This window comes from Bison bison, unplaced genomic scaffold (genome assembly GCF_000754665.1).
Source record: "Bison bison bison isolate TAMUID 2011002044 unplaced genomic scaffold, Bison_UMD1.0 scf7180017864213, whole genome shotgun sequence".
NCBI classification, from domain to species: domain Eukaryota; kingdom Metazoa; phylum Chordata; class Mammalia; order Artiodactyla; family Bovidae; genus Bison; species Bison bison.
This window is the reverse complement of record NW_011494785.1, coordinates 4619009-4635638: the sequence shown is the minus strand read 5'-3', so window position 1 is coordinate 4635638 and position 16630 is coordinate 4619009. Positions and strand designations below refer to the sequence as shown.

Genomic DNA, 16630 nt, shown 5'->3' with positions numbered 1-16630 from the left:
AAAAAGTGCTACTTCATTAATTAGAGATATACGTTGTAGAGAAAACGTGATTTCAATATAACCCTTGAAAAAATGGTTACAAAGAAAATACTGGCAAAAGACAATTATTCGTCTGTATAAAAAGTTTATTATTAGCTAAAGGAGAAAAGTAAAAGTGTGGGATTTAATGTCTGGCAACCCAAAGACACAAAGAGGGAACTCACATGTGAGCATGCACACACTCATACACTCTATGCAGGATTGTTCTGGTCTGGCCATAATAAATGAGGCTCAACATCTGTGTCCTGCCTTTACAGAAAACCAGAACACCTGTCGGGGTGATAACTGACTCCACACAGGTGAGAGCACAGAGGCCTAGAGGCACTAGGGGCCTCGCCCTCCATCACCGCTAACAAACAGAAGACGCCTAGAGGCACTAGGGGCCTCGCCCTCCATCACCGCTAACAAACAGAAGACGCCACAGCACCCACGTCACCTGATTCTGGCTCAGAGCCCTGCACACCTTCATTCACTCAAGACGGTGGAGGCCATAGGAAGAGACCAGTGAGCACCGAGGCAGAGCTTGGGCCATGCCACACACATACACGAGAATTCTCTGCTGTGCAAGCCCAGCCCCGCTGTGCAGATTTCTCTAGGAAAATAGGTTTCATTAAAAACATCCAGGAAGGCGCAGCCAAGAGGAACATAAACTGCATATAAACACCAGCGGGAAGCCATCTGGCTCCCACGACTGTACCTCTGTCTGCATTTTGGATGACTGCCTCTGTCGTCAATAACTCAGTTTATCAGACTGCTCAGGAGGAGAGTCCAGGGTAAGGGCCAAACACCCCGAGAACGCGGTATGAGCAAACAGACCATCATCTGTCACAGACCTGCCAGGAAGATTCCATAAGCGCCTCCCAGTACAGCAGCAGTCACACGTGGTGGACACAAGCCTAACAACTGCCTGCTTGGAAATCCAGATCTATAGACTGCGGCCCTCAACTCTGGGCTCAACGTGAGGCATGCCAAAGTTTTATTCCTTCTCCACTGTAGTCACTATTTTCATTTAACTTCTGAAAATGCAGATGTGGTCTTTTTGTTGAATAAAAAGAAAAAAAAAATCAAGCTGAAATTCAGAAACAGATATTTCCTGAAGTTCCAGGATAAATATAAGCATGCACTATTTTACCAGAAAGTTTCTAAAAGGAAGACAGGAACAGAGAAAGACAAAAAGAAGTTGTCTTTTAAAGAATTACTTCACAAATTAAAGTGATTCTTAATTTCTTTTTAAGAATTACTTTACAAATTACTGATGAATATAGGGATTTTTTTGTGGGGGGGATCATAACCATCACATGTGGTTATTTCCTGGGGGCTTCAGTTTTCCTTTCTAATTTCTTTAGCTGTTGTCTACTGACCCCATCTGGCAAAACGAGAGAGGAAGTTATACTGGCCCAAGCTTCTGGCAAGTCTAAATTATTCATTTTATGTAGGAAGAAACTAAGAAAACAGAAGCTCAGGGTGGAAGAATTTGAGGGTTTCTTAGTTTAACCCTTCTACAATACATATGGTAAGAGGGGAACCCCGTAAATAACAAAAGGTCACGGCATTCTATTAATAACTGGAAGACTTCACGTTGCTGCCTTTTCCTTGTTATCAAAAAGATGCTTGTTAGGATTCTGATCTGCTATTACAAGTTTTACTAAAACTGAGATTTCTGCTTGCTTGCTTGTTCAATAATGATACAAAGATTATTTCAAAAGTGTATCCAGCATAACTGGATAAGATTTTAAATAGAACAAACTTAAGTTTTTAAGTACAGAGTTAGTAAATACAGAGAAATGTCAGTTTAAACCATGCAAATCAGCCTTGAGATCATAGGTTGCTGCTGTCTCTCATTCTTACGATCAACATTCAGAACTAGTTTCTAATTAAAGGGGGATAAAAATTACAAGGAGAGACTGAAGGACAGTTTTTAAAACACACTGTGAGTTTCATTTTAATTTACATCTGATTTATTCCGCATTTGTGAAGGTGACTACAGCATTCAAACACTTTCAACTCTTTTTCAAATGTTCGCTGAGACACTTGAGTCTTTAGACTTGCTGTTATTTGAACATATTTGGGTGATTTCCACTAACAAGTGGATTGAAATGCAGAATAATATTGGGTTGCCATCACTGCAGACTGTATCATTCCTTTAACTTAACATGCATTTCATACATCTCTCTAAGATCAAAAGGAGAAGTCTAAACACAGAGATTTCTGCTACGGCTGGGTATGGCCATTTAACTGCTTCTTTCAACCAGCCAGAGATGGCAGGACCCTCCTTTGAAGTGGCAGCACTGGTGGCCTTTGAAGTCCCTGTCAACTGCAGAGAGGCTCTGGTGGGGTTTGCCTTGTAGCCAGCTGTCACCGTGAAGGCAGACATGACGTAGTTCCAGCAGTCTCACTTCAGTCTGTCAAGCGCCTCATTTCATAACCAGTCACCATAACAAAGGAGACCCGAACTCTGACACCAGAGCAACCATCTACAAGGAAACTTACTAGGTGCATCTTGAAGGAGCCTAATTTAAATGCTGGAATGATTACACACGGCGAAGAGATCACGGCTGCGAATTTAACTGTCACATCTCCTCAGACCCTTGAATGTTAAACACGTAGCTTCCATATGTTTATCAATAAAATGTTTCATGACAACAGCATCTTCAGTGTTTGCACTGATGAAGAATGATGAAGTCTGCAGAAATCAGTGAACTGCTTTAAAAGCACCGTTTACGTTGCTGACAACCAAACTTTCTCACATTGTTGTTGCTCAGTTGCGTCCGACTCTCTGCAGCACACCAGGCTTCCCTGTCCTTCACTTCACAAACCCCTATCCTGGAGTTTGTTCAAACTCATGTCTATTGAGTTGGTGATGCTATCTATCTCATCCTCTGCTGCTCCCTTCTCCTTTTGCCTTCAATCTTTCCCACCATCACAGTCTTCCAATGAGTAGGCTCTTCCCATGAGGTGGCCAAAGCAGTGGAGCTTCAGTTTCAGCATCATTCCTTTCAATGAGTAATCAGGGTTGATCTCCTTTAGGACAGACTGTCTTGCTGTCCAAGGGATTCTCAAGAGTCTTCTCTAGCACCACAGTTTGAAAGCCATCAATTCATATGACATCTCATATTTCCCCATTATTTCACAGCATACGTTTCTAAAGCTGTCCAAACTATCTTCAAGAGGAAAACCTGAAAGTAAATTGGAAAATTATGGACAGACTATGCTCCTGCACTGACCTAAGACATGCTCTCGGAGAATGAAGAATCCGGTGGCCGGAATGATGACCACATGGCCTGCCTGTTAGTAGGCTGTGGCAGCCTCAGCTGATGCAGACGCTACAAATTCCAGGCCAGGTGAGGGGAGGGGACAAGGATTTCCTTAAGTGACAAGGATGAAAACTTGTATGAAGCATATGTATGAAAACGGTTACTTAAGCATGTCATCACTGTTGCTGGATCAACCAGGAAGGGTCTATGGATTCTAAGTTTCTTTGGGGCCTTGGACTGGTGGGACCAGCCCTCCCTATGGGGCTGTCAAGGGCCATGGTGGAGACAAGAGAAGTGTCAAGGTTGCTGATGTCTACCGCCCACCTGTCTCCAGGTGCTGCATGCACACAGCCTCTCCTCACGTGGCAGGTGCAACACGTTACACCAGCACCTTTGCAGCACCACGCACACACCAGTGCCCTTCTCCGACCGCTCAAGCAGCTGAGGCAAAGCAACTCGCCTGGGATCACAATCTGTAAGTGGCGGATCCATAATTCCAACCAAGGCGTCTAGCTCGAGAGCCCGCTTCTTAGCCACTGGGCACGAAGGTTCCCTGCAGCTCTGGAGGGGCCTCTGAACCAGAGTCACAGCACAGAGTCTCGGCACCTGAGCTGTCACTCCTGCGCTTCTCGGACTCGACTCCCCTCCCACCAACAGCGCCTAAGAAGTTCCGCAGGATAAGAGCGCTTTCTCAGATGAGATGAAAAAGCCTGAGGGAAAGACTGGTTGGAGAGTGAGAAATCAAGAGCTCTGAATTTGGATGGCTTCCGGTTGAGATGGCAGTGAAATACTGGAGTAAAGATACACGGCCGATATGAAGGAGACTTCGCTTGCATCTCAGATGAGGGAACTGGGCTGAAAATACAAACCTGATGTGGTCACAATTCTACTACCATATAATACAGCTAACATTCTTCAGCAAAGCCTAAAGAATAACCTAGAATGGATAAATAAATAAAACCTTTTCTTTGCCTGACACTAAATAAGACTGAGTGCATGCATAAGCCATCTCCTCCAGGAAGCCTTCTGTGGATCTCTCTGCACTGGATTACATGCTGCCCTTCTGCTTCTAGTTTTTTTTTTTAAGTGAAAGTGGGTTTATTTAGAGAGACAGACGCATTTCATGGGCACAACGCTGTTGCTCTCAGAAGGTGAGAGTGGCCCTTCCTCTTCTACTTGTAAAGCCCTCTATTCAGATCCTGACCAGTGGCACTTAGCAAACTGAACCAGGATTAAAGACAGGTTCATTCTCCAATCTTTCCCAATAAACGTGAACTTCCTGAGGCACAGGCTGTATCCTGTACCTTCTTGTTTTCAATGCTCAGTATCTGGAAAAATATATGGTATTCAATAAATGCTTATGGAAAAGGCAGCATAAGTAAAAGTATTTTATTTTCTGAGCATGACTATCAATTTAAACATGAGGAAAATGTAATTTGCTATAAATACTCAGATCAGTACAGGATTAGGTTTATAAAACCAGACTACAAGCTATCCATTTTGGCAGCAGCTGAAAGTAAGAAGGCGATGGGAAGGCTGGGGAGTCCAGTCACAGGCCCACTGCCGCACGGTCTTCTCCAGGCCGCCCAGCTACCAGTTCTGCTTTATGGCGCTACCCGGTCTGTGTGAAACAGTGCTCGCCCTATCATGGCGATAACTGCTATGGAACTGACTGGGCAGACTCACAACCGCAGGGGATTTAATAAATCCTTAAGAATAAAAACTCTGATGCTGGGAGAGATCAGGGGGCAGGAGGAGAAGGGGACGACAGAGGATGAGATGGCTGGATGGCATCCCTGACTCAATGGACATGAGTTTGAGTAAACTCTGGGAGTTGGTGATGGACAGGGAGGCCTGGGGTGCTGTGATTCATGGGGTCGCAAAGAGTCGGACACGACTGAGCGACTGAATTGAAGAATAAAAACAGGACACCTGGCAGCAGCCACTGTGCAGACCCCACCTGCCTGCGTCCAGCGCCACTTCCTCTGCAATCACACCTGACAAACCAGAGTGAGGAAGACAGAACCGCAGAGAAAAATTCACCGCCTTCAGAAGTGACAATCGAGCAGGAGAAGCAAGCAGGCGAGCTGTAATGAGGCATGTGCTGCCCGTGTGCACCAGGCACGACACAAAAGGAAGTGTACACAAGTGTAGTGCTACACAAAAGGCACCTCACAAAAGGGAGTGGCACCGCGTTCAGGCGACTGTGCTGCCCGTTTCCACACCAAAGAACCAAAAGCTACTGGCAAGGAGGTGCGCCTGCCTCTCCCTTCTGCCGGCCTGGCTGACCGGGAAGGGAGAGGACTTGCAAGCTGAAGGGAGCTCCTCGGGGCGCGACAGGGAGACCTGGAGTGGAGACGACAGTGGTCCAAGGTGTCCTGCAGGCTGTGAAACGCACTTCAGTCAGGTGTCACATTTTTGTTCAAATAATTTTTAAAATCTGCACAATTTTAATATGCAAATAAAAATTTTTTAAAAATCTGTGTTAAAAATAAAAAAGATATCCAGCAAACCACTGGTAAAACCTCATTATCTTCTAGGTCAAGAATTTACACTTAACATACATGCCAAACATACATGCCAAACAATGGCAAAATGGCAATTTAAAAAAAAAGTATTGCCATTATAAATGAGCTTTGAAAGTAAAATAGGTAGTGAGGTGAAGTTGCTCAGTCATGTCCGATTCTTTGAGACCCCATGGGCAGTAGCCTGCACCAGGCTCCTCTGTCTACCACATGTAAAACAGATAGATAGTGAGAAGCCGTTACATAGCACAGGAAGCTCAGCCTGGTGCTCTGTGATGACCTAGGGGGTGGGACGTGATGGCGTGGGGGGGTCCAAGAGGACAGGTGTATATATATATAGCCAAGTCACATGGTTGGACAGCAGCAAACGGCACTGCTGTATATCACAACATTATAAAGCAATTATACTCCAAAAAAAACAGATGAAGGGATTTTAAAAAAGGTAAAACTCAGAACTCATGCACATATTAGTCATATTGAGAGAAGATATTTTCATTGCTCAAAATTTTTAAAAATATACTTTAGGAACAGATATAAACCCAACTTACTGAGTGACAAGGAAAAAGTCTTGCTATTTTAGAGGCGTTCTTTAACATTTAGTTAGCAATGTGCTCTTTTAGAAAATAAATTTACTCTGGAAGAATACCAGCAAAGGTATTTACAACATTCAAGTGCTAAAAAACAAAAACAAAACCATGTCCAAAATTTTACCTTCACAGCAACATTGCTGAAGGTAGACGTTGCTTCTACCCCCCGGCAACTCTGAAACTGGTTTACAAGAGAGCAATTTTTTACTCTGTGTTCGTACAGACTCTCGAACAAAACACAAAACCTGCCACAAGTTGAGCAGAGTGAAGTTTCAGAAGAAGAAAATCATGTGGAAAAGAGCAAAGCGAAGGTGAGAGAACCCCCTGAGTTTCCCCCTCAGTATGACGGAGTCCCTTCATCCTCTCCATCTGCTGACACAGGTGAGGGGAGGGCTTCCTTCCCTGGATCATCGCCCCACCTCCCTAAGTGTGGGGCGTGGTCTCCACGTAGGGCAGCAAGTAGCGGGAACACGGGTAAGTAAGGGGGTTCTGTTAGAACACAGGAAACGCAGAAGGATCATCTTCCTCTGATGGGTTTCCTCTGCTCGTGCTTGAAAAGGTTCTGCATTTTGTTTTAATGACAGTTCCCAATTTCCCATTGCTCCTTGAGAAATTCAAGATGCACAGATCCTCCTTCTATCAGGAGGGGCATTTCTTGTCAGAGGCTAAACTGAGGCAAGAGACGGAGATGTTGGACCTGAGGAAGATAGTGAGTACTGCGGCTGAGCAAAAAGTTTGTTCTGTGAGGGAATACATTCTTTAGTACAGTTCTTGATGAAAATGAAACATAGGCCTTTTATTTGTACTTAAAACCAAATGAACATTTTGGCCAACCCAATGGAATGTCCCTAGCCAAAAAAGCCATTTTAAGATATTTCAAACAAATACTTGTAGATTACTTTGGTGCAGGTGCATACAATTAATACACTCAGGCAAATTAACAGTAGGATTAGAAGACAGATTAAAAAAAAAAAACAAAAAAACAGGGACGGATGATGAAAGCTGGAGAGGACAGTGGGTGAAGGCTATGTGGCCCCAGAAGAACAGACATAAAAGCGGTGTCTTCATACCTTAAACCACTTAAAGCCCCAATGACGGGTCTCATGCAATATTTCACTCAACAGCTTCAGACAGGCAGTGAGAAGCAGAATGGTGGAAAGAAGATAAACAAGAAAGAGAGAAAGAAAAAGGCATGCAATTAAAAGCAAATTATTTACAACCACTTCAAAAGATATTTCCAGTTTCTTACAAAGCTCAATATAGTCTTCCCTACAATCTAGCAATCACACTCCCAGGTATTTACCTAGATGAGTTGAAAACTGATGTCCATACAGAAACCATGGATGTTTACTGCAGCTTTATTCACAATTGGCAAAACCCTGGAAGCAACCAAGGTGTTATTTAATAGGCGAAGGAATAAAATTGTGACACACCCATGAGGTGGAATATATTCAGAGAAAAAACAAAATAAGCTCTCAGGCCACAAAAAGACATGGGATAACTTTCAATGCAGAGGCTGAAGGAAAGAATCCAGTCAGAAAAGGCTATAGGAAAAAGATTAGGGAGCGGGGAGGTAGGGGGAGATGAAGAGGAGGAGCATGGGGAGTTTTTAGGGACTGAATCTACTCTGTAGGATCCTGTGATGATAGATACATGCCATTAAGGACTCAGTAAAACCTGTAACATGTGTAACACAGACAGTGATCCAAGATGTAACCTATGGACTAGTTAATAAAGTATCAATACTGGCCCATCAATTTTAACAACTGCATCACATCAACGCAAGATGTTAACAGAAATGGAAACTGAGGTTTAGGAAGGCGGATGTGGAAAAACTGTATGTTGCTCAACTTCTCTCTAAACTAAAAAACTGATCTAAGTATCAATCAGCCCCAGAAAGCAAATTACAAGCAGCTCACACAGTAGCCTAAAAAAGAACATGTAACAGCGGTCTTTATACGTGATTTATTACTAATCGCCAACATTTCTACATGATCTTTGGTAGAAAAGTTGTTGTTAGTCACTATGTTTGACCCTTGCAACCCCATGGACTGTCACCTGCCAGGCTCCTCTGTCCGTGGGATTTCCTAGGCATGAATACTGGAGTGGGTTGCTGTTTTTTTCTCCTGGGGATCTTCCTGGCCCAGAGACTGAACCCACATCTGTACTACAGGTGGATTCTTTATCATCTGAGCCCACAAGGGAAGCCCCTGGTATGGAAGAAGAAAAAGTGAAAGTGAAGTCGCTCAGTCGTGTCCGACTCTTTGCAACCCTGTGGACTGTAGCCCACCAGGCTCCTCCGTCCATGGGATTCTCCAGGCAAGAATACTGAAGTGGGTTGCCAATTCCTTCTCCAGGGGATCTTCCTGACCCAGGGATTGAACCCAGGCATTGCAGGCAGACGCTTTAACCTCTGAGCCACCAGGGAAGCCCAGAGTATGGAAGACTTGTCACTAAATAATGATCCCAAAGCAGAAAAAAATATCTTGATAGAAAAACAACAACAACAACAACAAACCAGGGGTGGGGGGAAATTCTGAAAAGAAAAGGGAAAAATGTAAAAAAGGTAATACCCAAGAAAATCCCTCCTTGCCCTTGGACAGTGGCTGACACCACCCTGTTCTCTGAGGCTGTCCACTACCCCAGGATCTGCTTAACATTAATAAACACTCAAACAGAAAGTGGGCCACGAAATTTATCTAAGAATAGAGTGCTAAAAGAAACTCATTCTGGAAAGACTGATTTTCCGTCAACTTTGCTAATAAACGTCAGTCTTTCTACACTTGACACTGAAGAAGCCACATGCCCGTGTCTAACGTATGAGGGGACTGCCTGGTGGACACCATGACGTGTCTGCTTTGCAAGGCATCCTTCTCTCCGGCTATGAGATACCCTAGTTCATAAACAGCCATGGTGGTCTGAGCAAAGGGCTCCCGGGGAGAGTCATGTCACCCTCTCAGTGAACCCTGTTCACCTGGTTTAGCACTTACGCTTCTCCAACAAAGAGATGGAAACACTGAGAAAATTGCGGTGAGAGCCTTCACTTGTTGAAACTATTTCTTCCTCTCACACCTCCCACCTTTATTCTTCCTAATAAAAAGTTTAACGCAAGGGTATGAGGCTCTAAAAAGATGTATAAAAACAGAGAGAACAGACAGCGGCAGAATTCTTTACCAAGTCACCTCAAGGTGGAGACACAATGATCTGGGACTCCAGGTGTCATGACACCAATGTCCCTCACACCTGTCATCAACCTCAACTTGTTACAACTTTTAACTGCTCCCGTGGACGAGACACACTACAAAAGAAACGTTCTGCTCTTTGAATCACGTCTGGCTCAGAAATGTGTATGTGTTCCCATCCCATTTAAAAGCAGAGTTGTGCTTAGTCTGGTAACACACAGGCAAATTCCATTCCATCTCATCAGGTGTGTGTGTCAGCATACACATCAATACACACAAGTCAGCCCCAGAAACTCAGAGCAGAGACCTCTGCGTGAACACGAATCAATTCTCACACGACTATATCTCAAGTCTTATTTAAGTCTGAATACTTACACTCGATGATGTGTATTTGAAAGCCTGCAAACACATGTTATGTACAGTTCACCTAGACTACACTGGTTGGGCTTTACCTTTCCTCTACCCAGAAGCATGGCCTGTAACTGCACAAAATCGCAGACCTGTTTCTCAGCACTGGTCCTGGCTGACTCCTCCTGCGCCAGCACCATCTCTCGCTCTGCGGTTATCTGCACACTCTCTCTTAGGGCTTCTTCCAGCTCTTCAATCCTGTCATCCTTCTTACGGAGACTGTCCTGGAAAACGATGGAAGACTCGGTGAAGGAGGCTAATTGATTAACCCAAAGAGAGCCTATTTATCAAGAAAAGGGCTATCTGCTGATAAAATGTTCTTCTATTCAGACGTAAATCTAGGACAGAAAGATGTGGACACAAAAGAGAATAAGACAAGGGAAGAAAGAGTAAAGAAGCTCAAGAAATATATTGTTACTGAGAGCAAAGCATCAAGTGAATTAAGCAAGAGAAACCTGTGATGGACTTTCTCCATTAGCAGAGAGAAGAAAACTGTGTTAGGCAGATAGGTAGCTAGCGCTTGATTAGGTAAAAACACAAAGCTGTTTTTGAACTACTCTCTAAACTGGGCTCAAGGCCAGCTTTGATGAAGCCTAAGTAATAAGACTCAATAGCAAAACATTCTCTTTCCCTCTGAATTTAAGCCTAGATGAAAAAGTTAAGTAAACAGCATGATCAGTCAGATTATATTCTACATACAGATTATATTCTACATACATACTGTTGGCAAACTAATTTTTAAAAGAAATAAATGAAAAAGGAGATTTTTCCCCTAATGAATTCAACAGAGCAAAAATTTTTCTCAATCTCATACAAGAAAACTACACATGATAACTGGATGTAGGAAACTGGTCTGCCTAAGGACGAGTAATTTGGTTAGACAACCAAAACCACTAGCCCTGATAATCTATACAAACTAAGAAGGAAGTTCTGGGGAGGTAAATATGGACTTCTATCAGAAAGGCAAACATGGCCTATTACACACAAATATGAATTACTAGCTGAGAATTCTTATGGCAAACACTGCCCAAAGCTCTAATGAGTCACTGAAAACTACTGCAATGATAACATTAACAAATTCAAATAGCACTTACTCTTCTACCAATAGAGAAGACCAAACTGCAAATTGCAAGGAAAAAGAATTCAGGCTTGTGGTGGATCACTTTAATACCTAGGATATAAAGTGCTTATTTTTTTATTTATTGTTCTGTAACAAGTTACCACACACTTGGTAACTTATAGTAATGGAGAACAAATTGTCTACACAGTTTCTGTGGGTCAGGGGTAGTTTAACCTAACAGCTCTGGCTCCAGGTTCTCTGATGGGGGACAGCTGAGATGTCAGCCAGGGTTCAGCCCTCTGCTTCCCATACATGGGGGCAAGTTGGTGATGACCACTGGCAAAGGGCCTTCGAGGCTCCTCTCCCCACGGCACCTGGCATTCCTCGGTGCCGGTGACCCAGGAGGGCAGGGCGTCCATGTCTCTTGTCCCAGCTTCAGAAGGCACATGTTGTCATTTCTGACACTTTCTACTATGCACGAGGGCTGCCCCTGACACAAGGCTACACACACAAGGGCCTGAGAACCAAAAGGTGAGGATGCTCTGGGGCCGTCTTGGAAGACAGTGTTCACAGTTCCCAAGGGTACGGCTCCAGTATAAGAAAAGTGGATTACTAATGAAGAATGAAGACGGAGATTATCCAGAGTGCTTCTGAGAGAAACCTAACAGTTTGGACAACAGAGCCCTTACTGAAAGGATAGCTTTGGTTAGGAGATTATTTCAGCGTGGAAACCAAACAACACTAAATTAAAATGAAATCCAAACATACGGCTGATATTCAGAAGACTTCACAAAACTGAGTTATATACCAGCGTATCTACTGGATATGAGATTAGCAAAGTATGCATTCTGTCAAGATTTAGAAGAAAACCTGCAATTGGCTTGAGTTCTAATGAGAGGTGTTGAGGTTATGGTGAAAAATAAGAGTAATCCAACTTAAGTCAATGACAATTCAGTCCTAGGAATACACAACAATATGCCAATCAAAGTTCAACTGAAAAAAACTACTGGGTCAATGTCTAGATAGCCACAATAGAGGTTTATTAATAAGTTGTTACTGCTCAGTCACTAAGTCGTGTCCGACCCTTTGCCACCCTATGGACTGCAGCATGCTGGGCTCCTCTTTCCTCCACATTTCAGTGAAGTTCCTTTCTTTGAGGAATGGACCCATTTTTTTTTTTAAAGAAAATACGAGAATGAAATATTCAGAGTCTTGTTGACTCCCCCTAGGTACTGCCCTCTGTAATCTCCTGATCCCTCATGAATTTTCAGCATAAAGTCTATCTACTCTTTAGGCAGACAGGAGGAAAAGTCACAAAATTCAGCCAAAACAAATCTAATTTGAAACTACAAAAAGAAGACTGATTTGTCCTGTTTGGAGTTAACCCACTTTTTAGCATTCACTATCTGGAAGAAAAATATGAAACTGCCAGCCTGGGGTCAGGGAAGCTTAAGCAGAGAAAGAGACTTTCATTCACTGGCTCTCAAACTGACTTTTCACACGGTTGAACTGATTCGCGCAACCCTGAACTTAAGACGTGTCCTGTGCGCTACAGACAACTCAGGAAAGAGCCAGGTGGAGACAGTACAGGAACACGCCTCACCATTTTAAGGAGCTGCTTTCACTTCAAATGCAAGAAGTGAATTTTATGTAGAATTCACTTCTACATAAAATACCTGTAGAATTTTATGTCAGCTGCCATAGGTTACGTGTATGCTCCTCAATACTAACACAGGCCAGTTCTCTGGCTCTGGATTAGGCACTGCAGCCTGTTGTTATGCCAGCTCTACTTACTAGCGGGGGTCCGGTGCGATCCCTTCATTCATAGAGGAAAGGGTTGGAGGAGGGGTTTCTATGACTAGTTGAGTGGGGTGGGGGGCGGTGGTGGGAGATGGGAGAGGGAGAAAGGAGAAGAGACGCTACCCAAGAATTCCTCCGACTCTTAAACAGCAAGCCTCCTACACTCACACAAGATTAGGCACAAGCTGCGACAGCTGTAACTCTGCTCAGGCAATTCCACAAGAAGACAGGGCGGACCTGCTGGCAAATCCCATAATCCCACCCCCGATTCCCTCCTCTGAACTTTGCTTCTTGACATCAGCTCTGTCAACATCAGCTTTGTGCCAGCTGTGAGACTACTCCCCACTGCCTGGCCTTCAGATCAAACGTTCAGAAAGAAAAGCAAAGGAAAAAGAAAAAAAAAGGAACAGTGGCAATTAAAAATTAATTTTTTGTTCCCTTCAAACATCTTCCTCAAAATTAAAAGAAAAGACTCAGTAATACAGTAACATAAAAAGAGATCACTTGATACGGACGGATCTCATTAAACTTTTCTCAGCAGGAGAAGGAAGGGCAGTGCAGACTTCATGAAGGACTCTGGAGGTAACAGCACCACGCACTCATCGCCCTGTCCCTGGTCCTGCCAGTGGAGGTCACTCACTCGGGCAAACGTTGAGAGCCGCTTCCTCTGGGGTAAACGGCACTCACCGGAGAGTTTAACTTGCGTTGAGAGATACTAATGTTATCCATCATCCTTAATGTGAAGAGACGGCAATTCTTTATCATCCTCTACCCCACTGCTTACCTTTCCTTCCTCCTTCTCAACCCCCAAGCACAAATACACATGAGGAAGATTTCATTAAAATCATTCAACATGTCAGAATTCAATAGCCAACTTCTCAGATGTTTAGTGAGGCGGGGGGTGGGGTGGTAAAAAATTGAAGCCAGATGCACTGATGAAGTCAATTTTAAGAAAGGAACGCTAGCCTAACACAGGGTCAGAATTTGGTTTCACACCACTTTTTTTTTTAAGGAAATGCCTTGGGTTAAAACGAAAGATATGTTCTTCTCCACTCTCTTTAAAGTCACTCAAATATCTCCCACAGTTCAATTTGTTAAAAATCAAAGTCAAAACAAAAGCAGGTGCATTTCATTAAAGAAATGGAAACAAATACACAAAAAGCAATGCTATATATATATATATATATATAATGTGCATAGAACATCTAGGACAAACAGCCCACATGGATGGCCAGGTTCTCATCTTGAAAATTCTGGTAGCTGATTATCGTAAGCTTGGGCAAGGATGTGTGGTTTACTTAATCATAGGACATCTCCTCTGATCAATAATGCTTATAAAAAGAACAAGCACACCTTTTCCAAGTCTTCACCAAAAACCCCAAAGATAACCTTTTACTTAATGTAATAAAACAACTGATGTCATCCGTAACAGGGTGTCTCTTGTCTCTGAGGTCTTGGCAAAGGGGCTGCATAGACACCTGCTTCTGCTCTCTGTTAAGGGCTCTTCACCTTCCAAATTCAGAGGAGGAGCTTCCATGATAACACAAAGGAAAGGATTAAACCATTTGTTTCACTGAAGGAGACCCCAGTACTTTTAAGAATTTTCCTGCCAAATGTAACATTAACCACTCATCGTTTTATGGGGCTCATTCCTGAAACAAGCTCAAATGAAGTGACTAAAAGTTCCCATAGAATAGGGCTAAACTTAAGTAAAGGAAACAGCTTATCAGGCCACACAGTTGTACTATCAGTAAACACTCTTTCCACTGGCTATCAAATGGAACTGAATTCTGCCCAGGGGGAAACGTATCTATTGAGGACATTTCAGACATGGCAGAATTTCTTTAAATAATTTTAAGACTTGTTTTGCTTTTTTCTTAAATGGTAAGAAGGGGCACCGTTTGAGCGAAAAGCTTTAAAAAGTTACACACGTGCCAGCAGTATGAGTAGGTGCTTTCCCTGCAGGAAAACATAATTTTCGGATTAATTTCAGCAACTATCCACACACGTGTAAAAACAGATGCTGATTTGTATGTACACTTTTCCTGTGTAATCTCTAATTCCATTTAAATGTATTAAGAACTCCATAACAACCCACCTATGCTCACATTCTAGACAGAAGAAGCCCTAAGAAAAAAATTAACCAAAATGGAAGAAATGATGCAGAATTAAATCTTTAAATAGGTTGAGAAGATCTGTTAAGAAGAAAGTCAAAATTTATTTTTACAAAAAGAAGGACAGTAACATGTGGCATGTGACACATCACGTAGTCTTTCTAGAAAGGTGTCAATCTTAATTTTTTAAATGGTTTTCTTAAATAATTATCCCCATGGCCAATGTAAAAACCAAGGATAAGTAGTCTTTATTTAACAAAAAAAAAGTCTCTTACCAAAATGGAGGAAAAAAAATTTTTGTAGGTACAGCAAATAAAATGTAATTTTGAAGAAAACACAAATGTTTCACTGATTCTGCACTTAAGAGGAGAATATGCCTAAATACATGGAAAACTGCTTTTTCCTATCTCTCTCTCTACTTTCTCTGAAGTCTGTCCTCAATATTCACTGGTCTCAGGAGAGCTGGTTTGTGGAAGCCGCCGTGTCTTTTCAGCAGGCCCATCAGTCTCCCTGACAGTGCCCTCTCTCAAGGTTAAATCCAGATACCTACCTTTGTTATAAATAAAAACAGAGCACTAAACACTACTGATGTGAGCCCCCTGCTCCCAGTTCAGTCTGCCCTGCCGTATTAGAATGTGGCTAAAACCTGTAGTTCCGTCAAAAGACAAAGTAAGTGTCACTGCTGAAACAAGAAAAATACATAAGGTGACCAACCATTCTGAACCAAGGGAGGATGGTGTTTCCTTCATTAAAATGTGAGAGGCTTGTAATGGTAACCTGTGAAAATTTTCAAGAATATTAGGATGCTAAATATAAGATCATTATACATGATTTTTAAAATCTGTAACTAAATTTTTAATTTAATATTTATAATAATTATAGCTGTAATTAATGAACAGCTTGGGGGCTCAGATGGTAAAGCATCTGCCTGCAATACAGGAAACCTGGGTTCAATCCTTGGGTTGAGAAGATGCCTTGCAGAAGGAAATAGAAACCCGCTCTAGTATTCTTGCCTGGGAAATCCTATGGTTGCTAAGAGTCGGACACGACTGAGCCACTAACATTTTCACTTTTTTAACGTATGCAAAACATTAAGAAAGGCCAAAAAGAAATTTTAAAAACTAGCCCTGAACCTAAGGCAGATACAAACTAGACAAAAAGGGGGAAGGAAGGGAGGATTAAATCACAAACGAGGGAGGTGGGAGGGAGGGTCAGGATGGGGAACACATGTACACCCATGGCTGATTCATGTGACTGTATGGCAAAAACCACCACAATATTGTAAAGTAATTACCCTCCAATTGAAATAAAAAGAAAAAAAAATCACAAAGGAAGATTTCTGAAACAGGGTACTGAAAAATATAAAGCAGTAAAATACAATTAAACACACAGGCTGTGGAACAAGAGGGAAGACAGTAACCAGAACAGGGTAGAGCTCACCAACAAAAGTTCATTTTAAGCCGGAACCTTTAGGTGGTAAAACTAGAAATTCACAGAAAGACTGCCTAAGTAAAAGAGTGCACATCAGAAAGCCAATAAACTATATTTAAGGAAGACCAACACCACCAGGTTGTATAGAATAGGGTGGCTATGCTAGTGAGTATCTCACCTAAAAATGAGCTAGAAAATACTTAAAAGACTGAAGCTCTCAAGGTCAGGCT

At 42.6% G+C, this 16630-nt stretch overlaps 1 protein-coding gene across 7 annotated transcripts in view; it reads right to left on the bottom strand.

The window, feature by feature from the left end:
- The window catches only part of ERC1 (ELKS/RAB6-interacting/CAST family member 1), a 267938-nt gene that overhangs the window by 125046 nt on the left and 126262 nt on the right, over window positions 1–16630 (bottom strand). For all 7 annotated transcript variants that reach the window (XM_010845037.1, XM_010845040.1, XM_010845042.1 and 4 more), the window contains one exon: window positions 10088–10219. In XM_010845037.1, coding sequence (XP_010843339.1) covers window positions 10088–10219 — 132 coding nt within the window. The remainder of the gene's footprint in view (window positions 1–10087; window positions 10220–16630) is intronic.